This window comes from Diadema antillarum, unplaced genomic scaffold (assembly GCF_040938485.1).
Source record: "Diadema antillarum isolate AM-2024a unplaced genomic scaffold, OU_Dant_1.0 scf00000044, whole genome shotgun sequence".
Classification (NCBI taxonomy): domain Eukaryota; kingdom Metazoa; phylum Echinodermata; class Echinoidea; order Diadematoida; family Diadematidae; genus Diadema; species Diadema antillarum.
The window spans coordinates 833,349-850,317 of record NW_027270933.1 but is presented as its reverse complement, the minus strand read 5'-3'; the positions used below and the strand labels follow the sequence as shown (position 1 = coordinate 850,317).

The 16,969-nt window shown below is 39.2% G+C and overlaps 1 protein-coding gene across 1 annotated transcript in view; it reads right to left on the bottom strand.

Annotated features, from left to right (window-relative positions):
• Positions 1–14,800, bottom strand: part of LOC139713665 (uncharacterized) — a 34,865-nt gene extending 20,065 nt beyond the window's left edge. Inside the window, exon 1 of the mRNA XM_071625370.1 lies at positions 14,251–14,800. Within this exon, the coding sequence (XP_071481471.1) occupies positions 14,251–14,800 (550 nt within the window). The remainder of the gene's footprint in view (positions 1–14,250) is intronic.
• Between the last annotated feature and the right edge of the window lie 2,169 nt (positions 14,801–16,969).

Here is a 16,969-nt window from a genome sequence, read left to right as displayed (position 1 = left end):
ACAGCTTGTCGATGCGCCTGATTAAACTAAGCAGACCGCGACAAAATATTGCCTTTTCACGCCACACTCATATCCGAGTCAATTAACGTAATTAAACGCCACTGCCCATCTCGAGTAGCCACTGGAGAAGACGGAAAGGGAACGTTGAAGAGAGAAGGAGGGGACGTGAGGATGTGAGCGATGGGGAGGAGGGAGAAGGAGTGGCGAAGGGGTAATAGAATTACGAAAGGTTGATGGCGGGACCATTGTCTGGGTGCAACTCGAGCGACTGGTTGATGTCCGATCATTTTGTTTAACTGGTTGTATGATAACAATGGCCATGATTTCGTCTCTAATCCGGTCAGTATGTCGTGCATGTTGTTTTTTTTCCTCTCTCTCTCTCTCTATCTCTATCTTCGCTGCATTGGAAATGAAAGATAAACACATTAAGGGATGGGATAATTCAATAAGCCAATTTCACGTTATCCACAGCAAACACTAAAAATACGATAATAATAACAAAAATCATATCATTACTTTTTATTGCCTACATCCTGCCATTATAAAGCTTTTCGACATTTCGATGAGAACAATAATAGCCTATATTCTATGCTAGTTATGAATAGATGATCTCTCTAATTAGAATTCCACATCAGATCAGAACCTAATGGAGATGAACAGCCGGTTTATGTCAAGCCGATTATTTCGCAGTGCAATATGATTATTGCAGAGTGACGATTGTTACGCAAGTGATGGAATAACTACACGCTGTATGAGAAAGTAAACATATACAACAGGGATATATATATATATAATCCTAACTTAGATAATGAAATAATGAAATGAATATGATACCGACGGAATATACTTATTGATCTGTTTTTCAAGGAATGAAGATGGACTATTCCAGCGAACCTTAAGAGAATTAGAAGTAACCAGTCAGATGATAAAAGAATATAAACTGTAGATAAAGAGACAATTCGGCACAATTCTAATAATATGAAATGTTGAAAATATCAGTGTCAGAATATCGTGAAAGATCTCATTAATTGAGCTCCGGTGAGGATTGAATTCTACTGGCACTTAGTGTACTCATTAGAGATACAGCAGGTCATCAAACACAGTCTTAAAATGGTTTGAAGTTTAACGCATCTGGGTTAATTGAATTGGATTTACCGCTTCCGGTTTAAAAAAAAAGACTCATTAATACAGACATAGTACAAAAACATGGATGAATGGAGGAGACCACAAGACAATATACGTTACAGATTTTGTTTGTCCATTATTCCTGAGGACTCTTTCGCGGTGAAAGCGCCAGACAATTCTTGTTGTTTTAGCAGGTTGTTGTTGTTGACCGCTAAGGGTCCTTAGCTACCATCAAGCGTATGAGCCATTTACAAAATGGTCAATTTCTGAGGATTGACATTTATATAGTGTACTATTTATATAGTAAAGAAAGGCAGGTACAAGGATACCGATGGTCATGATGGTTTCAGTTGTCATGGAGATAACAACATCGATCACATGCTCAAGAACAGATGTTTTTTATTCCATAGAGAAGTCGGTCTGTTTTGTCGTTTGTGTTATAATTCTTTCACTAATTTTTCATGGTTCAGGTTGTTTGTTTGTTTGTGTTTGTGTGTGTGTGTGTGTGTGTGTGTGTGTGTGTGTGTGTGTGTGTGTGTGTGTGTGTGTGTGTGTGTGTGTGTGTCTGTGTCTGTGTCTGTGTGTGTCTGTGTGTGTCTGTGTGTGTGTCTGTGTGTGTCTGTGTGTCTGTGTCTATATGTCTATCTGGCTGTGTCTGTGTGTGTGCTACATACGTATGTACGTTTTTATGAATTATGTATGAATCTACTTGAACTACTGGATCAAAACTACTTAGAAGGAGAGGTAAACAGTGAAATATTGTTGTGACTAAAATTCACGGCGTTTTTTAGTATCCATTTCCATAGCATCTGGAATCTGTCGTCGACATAGGAAACTCAGTAGAAATGTTTTCTGATCTGAACTTGCATTCTGGTCAATACTGGTGATACAGTGATCTTTGATATGAGAAGCTCCGATGTACATATTGAATTACGGTGATGGCAGGAGCAGTCACGTCGTCATAGCAATCAACAGATTGAAGAGCGCGTGACGAGAATTCGTTCAAAACAGCTACCGTTTCTGGTGGATTTCTCATCAGGGAGGTGTATTACCCTAACCGCACCCAATCTAATCCATCGCACAGGAGATAAACGCTTTGAATGTTAATGTCTTCCGATATGTAGCCTAGATGCTGCTTTAAACGACCGAAATGTGTCTAAACACAGCAATGTCAATTAATGTGATGAAGAATAGCAAAACCGTGTCAAGAATTGGTACCATTTCCTCTAATATTTCGTTTGAAATCCATACCCGAAAGTGTAGGAGATAAAATAGCATCAGGCAAGATATCCAACGACATGCCAATCATTATGAACTGCACTGGTTTAATAAGGCTTGGAGTGGATTGTTCATTTCATTTAATTTCATTTCCAACAAAGTATAATTACAGCATAACATTCTCAAATACATACAGTTACATTAACTTATTAAATCAATTATTTAAATAACTAATGAGGGTCATTTTGATAAGGGAAAATACAATGTAAAGAAATATGACCATATAATATGAGTGAACTGTATGAAAGAAAAGCTGTTGGAAATGTCAGGCCCCCATATAGCAGGATCCTTGGTGAAAAAAAATAGATCAAATAAACATTAAAAAAAACTGAACTACTGCGGATTAATTTAGCACAATTTGGTTTTAAAAAAGTGTTTTCTCTCATTTTTCTACATCAACGCCGTCAAGGCATTCAGACTTTATAAAATCTCAACAACAAAATAAAAACCTCAGGACATCGCAAGTGAAAGCAAGAAAGGTGATGGCGATGACTTAGAAGTCTTCTACAATTCTTCTTTTTTTTTTCTCTCGCGATGAAGCTCGCGATGCAGAGTCCAAGCCCCTTTGCCTTGTCTATTCAATCACCACCCCCTTCCCCAAATATCAGTAATTGACGTGATGCAAGCTAGAGCACCACACTCGTCCCTCTCCCGATCCGATTTGGGCGTTAGTGAGTTGGCAAGCAATCCAATAATTGGTGAAGTACTTAGGAAAACACGACAGGCGAGAGGTGGTGAATAGTTTAAACGTCTTTCCCTCACCTCTCCCCTTCTCCTGCTCGCTTTCTGTCTGCCATTAACCGTCATCTCCTCCCTCAATTTAATCGTGCACATCATCATATTTTCGCGCTCTTTGACTCCTGTCGACGTTCGAGGCCCTCCCCGACCGCCAGTGCCATCTTTCCTTTCTATCCTCGAGTCAATTTTCCTGTATCTATACCGTTCACTTTTGTAGTCACCTTTCCTCACTGTTCTAACGTGGCCATGTCGGGAGGAGTGTTTTAGCGCTCGTCACAGCCAATCCGTTCCTCTTTTAAGTTGAGGTTCACGTCACACGACAATATTCATCGTGGAATCACTTCCCTTTTTTTATAGAAAGAACGCTATGGGAGCAAATAGCTTCTGAATATGATTTTGCTGAATTACATTTTGCAATTCTAATCGCCATGTATGAAGGAAAATCTCGTTTAAGCAGAATTATGATCATAATCGACATGATCTAGAAAGCCCAGAAAGATCTGTGCATATTCTAAACCGCAATCTATACGTAAGAGCTCAAATCAAACGTATGTACAAACATAATAAAGAATGTGATTGCATCATGCATGTCTGAAGAGTGCGCGTTGTTATTGAATTGAAATGACCATCAATGGCAGATTCAATCGTTGATAGACAACATAAAGTACAGCGGAAATCATACTTAGATCTATGAAGGTGAAATCGTTATCCTTTAGATTACTGAAACATCCTCTTGCTTTTAGCGTCTGTAGACATTATACAACATTAATTTGTTTGCTCTGAAAGATTTGAAAGCTTGTCGCCCATGTGAAGACACAAAATACACTCCCTCATACACAATCTTGTAAATTTATTGCTTGTTATATAGCCTTCCTTTTTTTTGGGGGGGGGAGGGAGTATGTTTTGTATGTTTTATGTGTAATATAGCGCTGATTAACGTATTCCACTGAGTTTCTTTGTTTGAGGACAGTTTTCTGTGCAAACATCATATCATAGGACACCTATAATAGTCTTTGTAATGCCAGGAAGCAAAGACGCTGGTACACCAGCTCAGTGTGAAGCATCTCTGGAATTGTTTCGAGAAAGCTGCCGACTGCATTTCAATAAATGAGACCCATTTACAATCATCAATGCCAGTCTGCTTCCTGTACCTCTGGTCGACCCCGACTGGAGTCCCCATATCTACAAGGAGGGAAAAATGCCTAAACTATTCGTTAAAAGAATGACAAGCACGTTTGATGCAATAAAATCTACGATGTGGAACTTTCCTGTGGTTCAGATATGAATTTTATATGCCGTCTTTCTTTAACTGAATATACACTTTTAGTACGTGCTACCTACCACTAATCGATATATAACAGTTTTGGCGGGTCGTAAACACGACTGTAAAACTGTGTTTGCCAGACGTAATTCCTCAGCTACCTGATATTAAATCTGGCATCGTAAAAGTAGGCAAGCATAATATATTCCTGTTTATATCAAACCGATGATGGATGTATGATAGGGCTAACGATTGTTTGCTCAGTTACCGTTCCCCTTTTTTTTATAAACATTTTGCATGGCATAAACATTGCCCTTCAATATTACAATTGCCGATTTACTCCTGACCCGGAATAGATTGTACCTTGTACAAACTAAGTCACTCTTGATTCTACATAGGTATGGGACATACCAAACATGTCTCTGTCTCTAAATTCTTATATTCTCTCACTTTCTCTCCATCTCTCTGTATCTCTTTCTGTCTCTTTTTCTGCGCCTTCTCTCTCCCCACCCCCTTCTCTCTCTCTCTTTCTCTTCTCCACTATAGAAGCTGCTGTAGAGGAACGCAGTTCCCACTCATCATGCTTATAGGAGGATAACGCAGAGCAATTTGCATCACTCATCCACACCAAGGAGGTATCACCTTGTCCGTACGCTCCCTGTAAGGTATCTCATGCAGTTTAGGAGCAGGCGATTCAAGAATCTATGCAAGACATTGCAAGAGGTGAAATATATTGTAACCTGCATTTGACAACAATTCCAAGATACGAGTAGAGAAGACGATAACAAGGTCTTACATACGAGAAGGAAGATTTACACAGCTTGGCAATTGATAAAGGGAAGATGGGTTATATGATACAATTTACTGCAGGGGCAATATTTGAGGAACATTAAACGAAGGAAAAAAGATTATGAAAACTCACATAATGTACATACCAAAATATTTTCAGAACTTCTGAAAAAAAATATGTCAAAATATCTCTACTCCCACGTTTAGGGTTGTCTTTCTTTTCTTGTTTAAGGCAATTTGCTTAGTATTGCTAGTTCAGCAATTAGATATTAGTTATTCTTTATGAGGAGGCTACAAATTACACGCTCTGCTTTTAAGCAATTCCTTCCTTTTTCAATCAATTTTGATGAAGTTTTTACTAAAAAAAAAGAAGTTACAACATTTATTGTATTTCAGTTCACAGTATTTCCATCGATTACAATGTTGTATTGATTTCGTGCAGTTATATGTATTTAAATATCAATCTAAACTGCCTTTTGTAAGAAATAAATAAATGAAATGAATATAGTGAATGAATGAAACATCAGTGGATGGTAAAATGCAAGGTTGTCCTGCCATAGAGAATCACAAGGGTCTACTGCTTTCTCATTGTACGACCTTCCCTGTGTTCTATATCACAGTGATAATGGCGCCGAGGGTACACATAGGACCCATGCGTGTAATCGGTCACTGACCGCTTATTGGTGTCCAATCAGTACACATGCCATTGGATCTAATATATTTGTGCATATGTGGCTATGTGTCTGTATGTGCAAGTTTAGGCCTACACATGACTGTGTCATTTGACTGATTGATATAGGTGTGTTGGCACACTGTGCTTTCTTATTAACAAATACACACAAACTTGAGAACATAGTTTTCATCTATAGATATGGTTGTGTAAAAAGCTTTTGATAAACGGCGATTGTTATTTCGTAAGGACTTTCTGTTCATGAAAATATAAACACTCTTGGCTATTGAAGATAATGAATGTTCTACATTTTGCATGGTAATAGGAGTAAATAAAAGATTGGAGGCCGCAATATTTCCCCGTTTCCTATTCTCGGTCGGTCTGTCGGTCTACCTGTCCGGCTATCTATCTGTCCATCCGTATGTCTATCTTTCTATCTACCTACTAATCTATCTTTTGATCAACTTATGTTCCTGCCTATCTACCTTTCTGCTTGTCTGTTTATACATTTGTCTGTCCTTTTATCTATATGTTTACCGTTTCATCGTTCTGTCTTCTCAATCTCTCTCCCTCTGCTGATATTAGTAATCTTGCTGCTCGTCAGTGATTGTGAGATAATGATGCCATTTTTTGACTACAGTCGTTCCTTGCTTAGGTCTCCCCTCCTTCCCGCCCCTTCTTTTTGTTTGAAGAATCCACCTTTCTCACACCTACGTGCATTGACCAACTCTAGAGTGAAAACAAACCGGGCACTTCAAAGGGACCACTTTACAACGCTGTCCCATGTTCCGAATGCTGCCATCAAAATGGCAAATAGTAGCACATACCACGCCAAGAATTACCCTCGCGCTGGTAATTGTATGTTTTGGAGGCTGCAGAAAATGGTAAAGAGTCATAGTGAGCGCCATGCAGCGCAAGACAGCCCGAGATAGACGGGGGGCGGGGGAGCGAGAGAAGAGGCATTTTGCGATGAATGTGTACACGGGTGAAGTGCCCGTAAAGACAGAGCAAACACGCCTTCCTTTGCCGCGCTGTGTGCGCTTCTTAACCTCAGACAAGCCCTTCACACATTTGTTGCTGTGAGATTGAGACTCGCGAAGGGAATGTCTCGCCTCGGTGATGTCACAATGGTCTCTCTCCCTCTCTCCTCTCTTCGTCATGTCACCACGTGACACACGATACACTACCTTCATTTCTGCACGTTATTCTGGGCTATTTTTTTTCTCACTTCGTAAAATTAAATTCATCATTCCCTAATTTCAATTCAGGCCACTTGTGTACGTCATGCATTCTGTCCCTGCTTGTAGAGCTTCATGGAAGGTGGCCCAACATGCCAGAAGATTGAAAGTAATCTGTTCTCTTCAGAAGTTATATTTTTAATTGATTGCAATTTCCTTTTTATCTAGAAGTACAATAAGACACATAGAAGGTTGTTTGATGACTGACAGTGATGATTAATCATTATTTACTACAAAGTAAAAACAAGTGCTATTCCGAAACACTAGAACATTATTATGCTGATGCGAACAGCATCTTCAAAGTGACATGACGTCAAAATGTGCTATATCGGCTAAGACGTAACCCATTTTCGGGGAAATCCCTTCTGCATTATTCACGAAAGAAAGAAAGACCTGATGTGCAAGATACATTGCTACAAAAATGGGCGAACCTCGTTAAAACAGGGGTGATTTTATTGTATTGTGTCCCAGTATTGTGTATCGTCAGGTGAAATGAATTCAACATTAATTCGCTGAAGTTGTTGAATTCCTTAAGAATTGAAGGAAAACAACAACAAAAAGATGGAAGCTGTGTCAATAATCATTTCGAAGTGGATGATTGAGCGAAAGGGAAATAAAAAAGAAGACTGAACGAGACTTTGGCACTCTTATAGCCACAAACACATCATATCGGGTGCAAGAGTAACCCTTTTCAATATAGTAGGTCCACACGAGAGTCAGCCCCAAGTACAAGCAAGGTTTGAGATACAGACATGATATAAAGTCAGTTATCTGAATGATTCATGTGCCTTGCAGGTAAAGGTTTGCTCTCGCACATGGTTTGAAGGCAGGTATTACTGTATGAGCTAAAGAGGAGACAGAAGGTAGGGTCTTTTTTTCTTCTTCTTCTTCTTCTTCTTCTTCTTTACACATTCATCTTGACATTGAATTTTTTTTTTCTCGAAGATTGAATAGACGCATGATGTCATCGTGGCTGTAGGGTGGAAAACATGAAAAGCGTTATGTGAATCAAGTACTCACCCTTGAATAGAAATTCTATCCAATGGCAGAAGCTCAGATTTTCACTTTTTTATGTTTCATTATTACACGATATTAGAGAAACTGGTAGCACCGCAGGACCATAAAACTGAGATTCTTCAAACTTGAAATAGTGTTAGCTCTATCTGCTTTTGTTTTTGTTGTTATTGTTATTACGATATAAGTTACATAAAAATGTATAAAGATTAAACAATAACGAAAACATTCGATGCACACACAAGAATACACACACACACACACACACACACACACACACACACACACGCACACATATCAAGTCGAGACGAGGTCTCAACAGGCAAAGGGGATTTTACACTTTTAAGCGCATGTATAATATGAATTATCATGTATAGTACACAGCGTGATTGTTGCAATTTACTGATCATCATAGATATAATGTGTCTTTTGTAAAGCACCCTGTCCGCCGTATCATTGGCCTCTGTTTAAACACGGACTCCGCAAGGCGCCCCCTTATCGGGAGTCCTACAGTGACAAAAACACACTAAAAACAAAACAAAACAAAAACAAGAAAAGTATGTAACAAGATGTCAGGTCCAAGTGATCAAATTATGTCATTATTCCGTCATTGCCTGTGCAAATTTCATGGGATCAGTGCTACTAATCACCCTTAAATACCGGTTTAGTCAGGGTAACTGATAGCGAGTGATCCCTTTGTTCCCTCAGCCAGCCCAGTACCTGCCTTCGTGGTGTTAGTCCACACAGTGCTGATAAATGCACAATTATCGCTGGTGTGTTGTCTAAGATTCTTTGGGGGAAGATTGGCTGTCCCAGTTACCTGTAGGGAACCGAGGTGTGTGTGAATGACAAACTTAACGAACACAGAGTTGGAGACTGGACGTATAACAGCAGAGTTTATTCGCGGTTTGATTTCGCATTTTGTTTTGTCATGGTTCTACTTTTTTTAGTTCTTATTTTATTTTATTTTAGTTTTTTAGTTTCAAGAACTGGTGGCAGTGAGATAGGAATAGATTCTTTTTCTCAGGATCAAAAGTACGTTCTAGTATGTCAACTAAAGGTGATGTCTGTGCAAAACAGGTCAAAATATGATAGAGAGAATGTGTTACAAAGAAGAAGATGGAGGAGGAGCTGGAGGAGGCGGAAAAATAAGCAAGAAGACAAAATTAATATAAATCATTTTCACTCATAGACCTCTTATTTTTACCATTTTCTACAGCAATTCCATTGTAATCTTCCTTTTTATTCTTTAATATTCGTTATCATTGTATTATCGTTGTACTATAGTGATAATCATTATTACGAGCGCTGGGTTGTTCTATTATAGACGTTGCTATGCATACTACTTTCATTGTTATTATCCAAATAATCATCAGTATTGTTATCATATCATCGCAACAGTGATAGTGGCCATACTTTGTCCTAGTCTTGATTATTTGGCGTCCTGTCGTGATGCACAGAATCAGAAAAAAAGGAGGATAATCAAGAAGAGAGTTCAATTTCAATTTTCATTTTCAATTTCAGTTTCAATTTCAATTCATTTCGTACTTCGTACGAATAGCAATATTCCATAAAAAAAATCAACAGCACCACTCCTTTTACCTTGTCAACAATTAAAAAAAAAAAAATACGTACGTGATAATGACGCAGTAATGATAATGACAACTGGTCGAAATCGAAATGGGTTGTACAAAGAAAAAGTATGACGGGACCTACATGAAAGCAAGCTTGTTTGGCTCTAAGCCCCGGATTATCAGTGTTTGTGAAAGAGAAATGGAGAACGGATAGAACTTTAGACAAGGTGATTCAATAGTACCAATGAAAGCGGGGTATGCCTATATGATGAAGGAATGATAGAAAAAGAAAACTATACTAAAGTGCAAACCATAATGAGATGTAAATCAAATCCTTTTGTTACGAATCGGGAGTTTGCATAGAGAAATAATAGGTGTTTCCCATGAGGGATGTCTCTGATGTCTTTTACGTTTTTTTGTTGTTTAGGATGGCGTGTTATCACACTAATTGTTGGAGGATTACTTGCATGAGCCAGCGAAAAGGATCGGATCTCCGTGGTGCCGATGATAAGTGACTGATTTGAGGTGGGTGTCTATCTCGGACTTTGCGTTGACTTTGAGGTGTTCTCATCAGTGTCTCATTAAACACAACAAAATGCATGATACGCAAACTGCATACACATTAGGGGGGATTTTCGGAGATAACCTTGATGATATGATGGAGCATGCGTAAATGTGCGGTGAGTCTTGGTAAAGGCCCTATACGTAAGGGGGGGGGGGGGTTCAATGCATTTTACTGTATTTTGCTCCTTTTAATGTATTTGACGCTTACGGTAATGCATTTGATAGATATTAGGTCTTTTTCAATTCGCCATCTTATTCAAAGCTAACAACGAAAGCATTGCACCACCCAAAAAACCTTTTTGTTCAGGTTTTTTTTTTTTATTAGACAGATATTTCTTCTATGTCTATTTGAATGATATAAGATATTTGACAATCCATTTCATACAAAGTTGTCAAATTCCTTCATGGTGACTGTCATAATTAATCTCAATTATCTAAGAACATTCGCCAGACGTCTCTGATATCATTAATTATTGTTTTCATATTCAATTTGATAACTCATAGGCACGTCTCTCATGTCGCATACTGAACTAATAGGTCTATGCCGTTTGCATAGTGTGTCTCTGGATGAACTTTGCCTGCATGAAGTCAAAGGAAAAGAAAAACACAAAATATAGCTGTTTTTTCTTTCCACGTATGTCAAACTACTAAGGCTACGCCTTATCGCTGCTATTGCCTGTTTCTTTATTGAATCATTTCTTTCTTCTTCTTTTTTTTCGTTTCGTTGTTGTTGTTCATTTTCCATCTGTGAAGATGGCTGGATAGCCCATATTCAGCTACACTAAGCTGGTCTTCCATGGGGTCCAGTTGGATGTGGGGTGGGACCACTTCACCAGGTTAGACACCCTGCTCTTTGCGATGAATGAATGAAGTGGGATCTTTTACGTGCATGAGCTGTGACTATCTCATACACGGGACCTCCATTTTATATCCTATCCGTTTCGTTCGTTTATTTCATTTCCGACTCATATGTACAATTTCTTGTGACATGGCCATGAAAGTGCCGCGAACTCTGTTAAAGTGCAAATCGTCTGGATGTTGGCTAATTACGTAGTTATGTTAATTGATCGGGTCGAGATGGTCGATGGAGGGTCTAGCTGAAGCCATTCCAGGGATGGACACCAAAGGGGACACTAATGGGCTCAATCAATCGATCCCAACCACGGCCTGTATCGATCAGGAAATAGATATTCTGTGACCTGCCCCTCTCTCCGTGCAAACACACACACGCATACATACAGACACACAAAGTTACACAAACACACACATTATGCACTCTCATTTATTCACTCTTTCTATCTATCCATTCATCTATCCGCGCTCTTTCTTCTAATTCATATTTTTACCTCTGTCTCTCTCCCATCAACGTTGTCATGGTTTAGCCTTGTTTGTTTGTTTGTTTTTGTTTTTGTTTTGCTACCAAATAGCTGTCTCAAACCAACTGCAAGGTTCTATTTTCATTATCTGATCCTACGTTCTTCAATATCTTTCTCTCTCTATCTATCTATCAATCTATCTATCGATATCTTTACGACTTGGGTGGAATCTATGAATCTCACATCTCTCACCGTTGAGATGGCGTGGCAACTATATTCTTATCTACTTTACTTAATTGCGTCATATATAAAGCACAATCATTTGAACATCAAAAAGGTGCTAATAGATAGACAATTACTGCACAATAGCAAGCCCAGTGATCTATTTAATTTCATAAGCTGGCAGAGGCGAAAAAACAAACAAACAAACAAACAAACACCAACCCTAACATATGAACCTATCAAGAAGGACCATGGAAAGGGGATTATAGGATTAAAAAAAGAGAGAGAAATAGGAGGAGACAAAGAAGACAAAAACAAGAGCTAAATGCTCGGTGAGGAATGACCTTAAAGTACAGACATTAAGCTAACTCTAAGAAAATGGAGCGTTAACTTCAAACATTGTTTAAATTTGGGAATAACTTCTTCTTTAGGGAAATTATATTAACTCTTAAAATTCGATCAAAGATGTGCAACAATGAAAGCAAATGTGTGTGCAAAATGTACGTAAGTTTTTGGTGTGACATGCATGTATATAATAATCATAACCATGCATTTATACTATCTTTAACATGTTTCGCGATTACGAGTCTTGCGTCAAATGTCGATGTTTGCGCGTTTCATGTGTAAGTGTTATTCACGGATCTTGAAGTCAGGTCAAGTAAATAGACCAATAAATATGTTCCTCTGTTTTGAGCTGAAAGCTTCACAAGACTGCACGCTCCGTCAGATATTTATCTGCATTAATAAGTTATGAAAATGATAATAACGTTTCATTTATGGTTCATTAATCACCCATACGTTCAGCTGTTAAGAACTCGAACAAGTAAGAACCCGAGGTTGATTTATTCAAAGGTTTTATGAATTATCCACGTGATATGGTAATTAAAGATTTATATTTCGTTTTAGTATTCAACGAATAGCGTTTCACTTTTATCTATGTAAATATATTTATATATGACTACATAATGTACACACATATAGTATGTCATACAAAATTTTAAATAGTTGGGTTTTTGCTCTTCAGTTCTTTCCTGCGATTCTGTTGATAATGAGCTTTTGTCAACCTTTATTACAATTTATATCATGTCCATGTTAACATAAATTATGTTTGTTTAATACTGATTATCATGCCTTATGACAAAATAATGCTCTTATCATTATCAATCGACATGCTGTAGGACCTTGCTCTTTAATACTAGTATCGCATAGATCATGGTTATCAAAATAACGTCGTGTATTAATTTCACACGGAGATGCAAGGCTACAGTCGAATCTTCTCTCTGTGCTAGTCATATATAAAATTTTTGTTCTAGAATTCATATCGAAAAGCACACACATACAAGGTGTCATTTTAAGCATTGATGAAAAATGGAAAAATTGCACCTCATAGAATTTGACAAAATACTCGAAGTATCCAATAGGGCCTACTAATGCATACGACATGAGTTGTGTTTCAACACAATGATATATAATAAAATGACAATCTTCATTAACCGGACAATGTACAGTTTAAGGTTGGCCATACGCATACAAACCATTCCTTCTACTAAATCAAACGAGGAGAATAGAATGTGAAATCCTGAGGTCTATCTTATCACAATAAAAGTTTCATGTTGGATCTTATTCTTGCATTCAAAACTGCTTACACGATGAATTATTTTACCTTTCGACATGAGTGAAAGAGCACAAAGAATAACATTCGAGGATATCAGTTATAATGATATAAAAGTAATTTTAGCCGAAGGACACTGAACCGTTCAATTTCCAGAATTTGATGCATGCAGACATGCATTTCAAATTTTAGATTTGAAAGTTTGCTTGTCTTCAAACTGTATTCCTGATTATTCTCTGGGGGAAACTTAAGCAGAAACATCCATCATGTCAATCCAAAATATGTACCTGCTAGGCAAATTCTTACTTTTGAATTTTTAGAGAGAAATGATGTGATAACTGGGAGGAAAGACACAAACGCTTGAGTTTACTGCCGAACAAGCACTGAACTACGGTTGACATTCTGTACCGTATGTAACTTTGTCATGAAAACTGCATTGAAGTGTTACAGCTTGATCACTCAAGCATCATTTAGGATCAAACCAAATTCCTGTTTAAATAGCAGAGTATCCATCCTGAGATATATCTACTCATTTCATAATCTTGTACTTAATTTCAAGATATTTCATTTTAGTTGTATCCGTATCGGAGTGCTATTTGTGCTCGATCTGCTTGATTTTAACGACAGTAGAAGCATCCAGTTTCCTTTTTTTTTTTTTTGTTAATCATTGTGTTATGATTGCTGGTTGATGCATTTGACTGATGCTTGTTTAACGCGTGGCTAATAAATCTGAATTGACAATTTTGTGACTGACGAGCTCAAACTCTGCAGAGAGTGTCTGCTTCATTTGCTGGTATGATATCTCGTTTTTTAGCATTTACATCTTACGTGAAGTCCTCGCAAACTTACCGAATCCTCCGGGAAAGTCTCCGAATCGCGGGAGCATGACACCGTTCCGAAACCAGTCTACGGAGAACGACGACAGTGGGTGACCCGTGCGCACGCCATGCTCGCCCACAGCTGCGGCTGCTGCTGCCCTGAAAGCACTCAGGTGATGAGCGGCCTGAGCGTGGTGCTGTCCCCCCAGAAGCCCGGCGTAGAGAGGATGTGTGTAGATGGCTGGTACCACGGCTGCGTTCGGGGCCAGCCCGGACACTGGAGGATGAAATCCGAGGAGACCTGGCTTGGGGACTAGACTTCCCGTGGTGATGCTCCTACCCTGTACGGCCTGAGCTGGTATACCAACACTAGAGGGTCCGGAAGCGAATCCCCGATCCATGACAGGTACACGTGTAGGGTGTGGCTGCACTGGGATGGGACTAAGAGGACTGCTTCGATCGGGAGGAGATGGTGAGCCGCAGGGAGACTTAGTCTGTCTACCAGGTGACGCGTCCTTAGATAGCAGAGCGTCGATTGTAAACGCCTTCGACGTCTCCATCGTGGAAACCCGCTCTTTCATTTAAGAAATATTGCTCTTCCTTTCAGGGAGTTTTCTGTGATGTGAGATTCTCAAAGTATGGGAAGCTGGCGGTATCGATTGATGTCGTAAGGATGTAACAATGAGGATCCGTTTCGCAAAACGGTGGGGGATGCTTCCAAGATGTAATGAATGAAAGACGGAAGAAGAAATGGGTCGTGGAGAGCGTCGAATTGTGATAGGACGACCAGCGGGGTAAAACCGCCAAGAATGCTTCATTGACAGTGACGCCGTGTCCTCTTAAACTCATCCACCCACCTTGGAGTGGTCCTAATCGTCGTCTTCAGATCGGAACACACTCTTTGCAAGAACCACGTGTGATACCGGCTCTCTGACGAGATGGAGGGAAGAAAGAGGAGGAGGGAGAGAGGCGGTGGCGGCGAACGATATGCTTATCATAAACACAACACTCTCATCGAGGTACTCCATGAATACATACGACCGATACGCACTCAGCTGTCCAATCAACGCTCTTGACACAAGGATGCATTGTGCGCCACCGCCGACGGTAACACTGAGTAACGAGTTTTCCCATTGGTCGTCAAGCACCCGCAAACGCACGCAAATATGAAGAGCAGCATCTCCGCGAAGAAGAGTTAGCCTGGCCAAGCGCGTAATCTACGCTTGATAGGTCGCAGGTAATTAGGCGTTTTAATTACGTGTTGACACTGCACTAATAAAACCACAAGGTTCCATTGATCGGGAGTTGATCATCGTATTTATCTTATTGGAGGGCGAGCAGTCGAGCAAACAAGGAATCTGCAACCGTTTGGCCGCCGATAAGTTTACCTTTGTGATTTACCCACAAGGCAGTGGACGACTAGTTCGACAAAGACATGTTGTAGGCTTCTGTGAGCCTGATCGAGCAAGCTGTCAGTTTTGCACCCTTTTATTGCTGGAATGATTATGAACCTATTATCTATGAAATTTGTGCTCTGCTGTGAAAGACAAGATGCTTCGGTGCACACGGGGTGCATGGAAACTGAACATTAAGGTTTGGTGGTGTTACATGAAACTAATTCTCCTCCCTTTCCTCTCTTATGTATTATATACCTTTCACCTTTTACATAGTTCTTAAAGGGGCGGTCCAACAACAAGTTTAAGGAAAGTCGGGCATTTGGAACTAATTTTCTATCTGATTCCACGATAAGTTTGACTGCCAGAAGGAGAAGGGACTGCCAGATAAAGAGCTTACATCTTCACCACTCCCCCACCCGCGCGCGCTCTTGCAAGTTTCTCTATCTCACTTGTTTTGGGTTTTTGTTGTTTGTTTGTTTGTTTGTTTGTTTGTTTTTGCTCCCCACTCTCAATGCGAGAAATGTATCTCATCCGATAAGATATTCAAATTTCAAAATGTCTATGGACAGTGTGACAATATTGTGTTCCCTTGTCGTTGTTGTTTTGTGTATTTTCCGATAAGATAATTGAGTATAAAAATGACATACTCTTGTTCTAAGCCCTGTTCCAGTCTTGCAGTGTGCCAATCTATGTTCCGTTATCCACCATCATGTGTGTTTCAGTAATTCGGACCTCTACATTTCTGTACAAGGTTTGTTCACAATTGGATATTGCCTTGATTCTTTATTAACTAAAATCATCTGCAGAAGAAAAAAAATCATGGAAATGTTTGCTCTTTAAAAGGGCGGAAAAATTTTAAAGTTTTCATTTGCTCTTTCTTCCACTTTGATGTCTTTTTTCTTCGTTTCTCTTAATCTTTTCTCTCTCTCCCTTCTCTTTTTTACTTTATCAACTCTCGTTTGTTTCTGTTTTTTTAAGGAAGTTTCAACCTTCAACGTGGACCCTTGAGTAATCAACAAAACTTGTCAGATATGTGTGCTAGAAAACAATAACAGAGTGAGGAAACATGGTGAAAGCATCATGATCAACGAAAATGCAACAAATACCAAATATCAGTATGCAAGGAAAAACAAGATATTTCCGAATTCCCCATGTGGGACTTGCTTAGGCGATACGCACTGGACTAGAAAGCCGGTACAAAGGTTTAGTGTATCTGCCGGATTACAGTTGATATGTATCGCATTAGCTGTGTACATGACGACACTATTTATCTATCATTGTATCGTTCAAAGAAGGAAAAAAAGATTGGAAAGAAGACACGCGAGAGGGGAAGACATGATAGAGGGAAAGAAA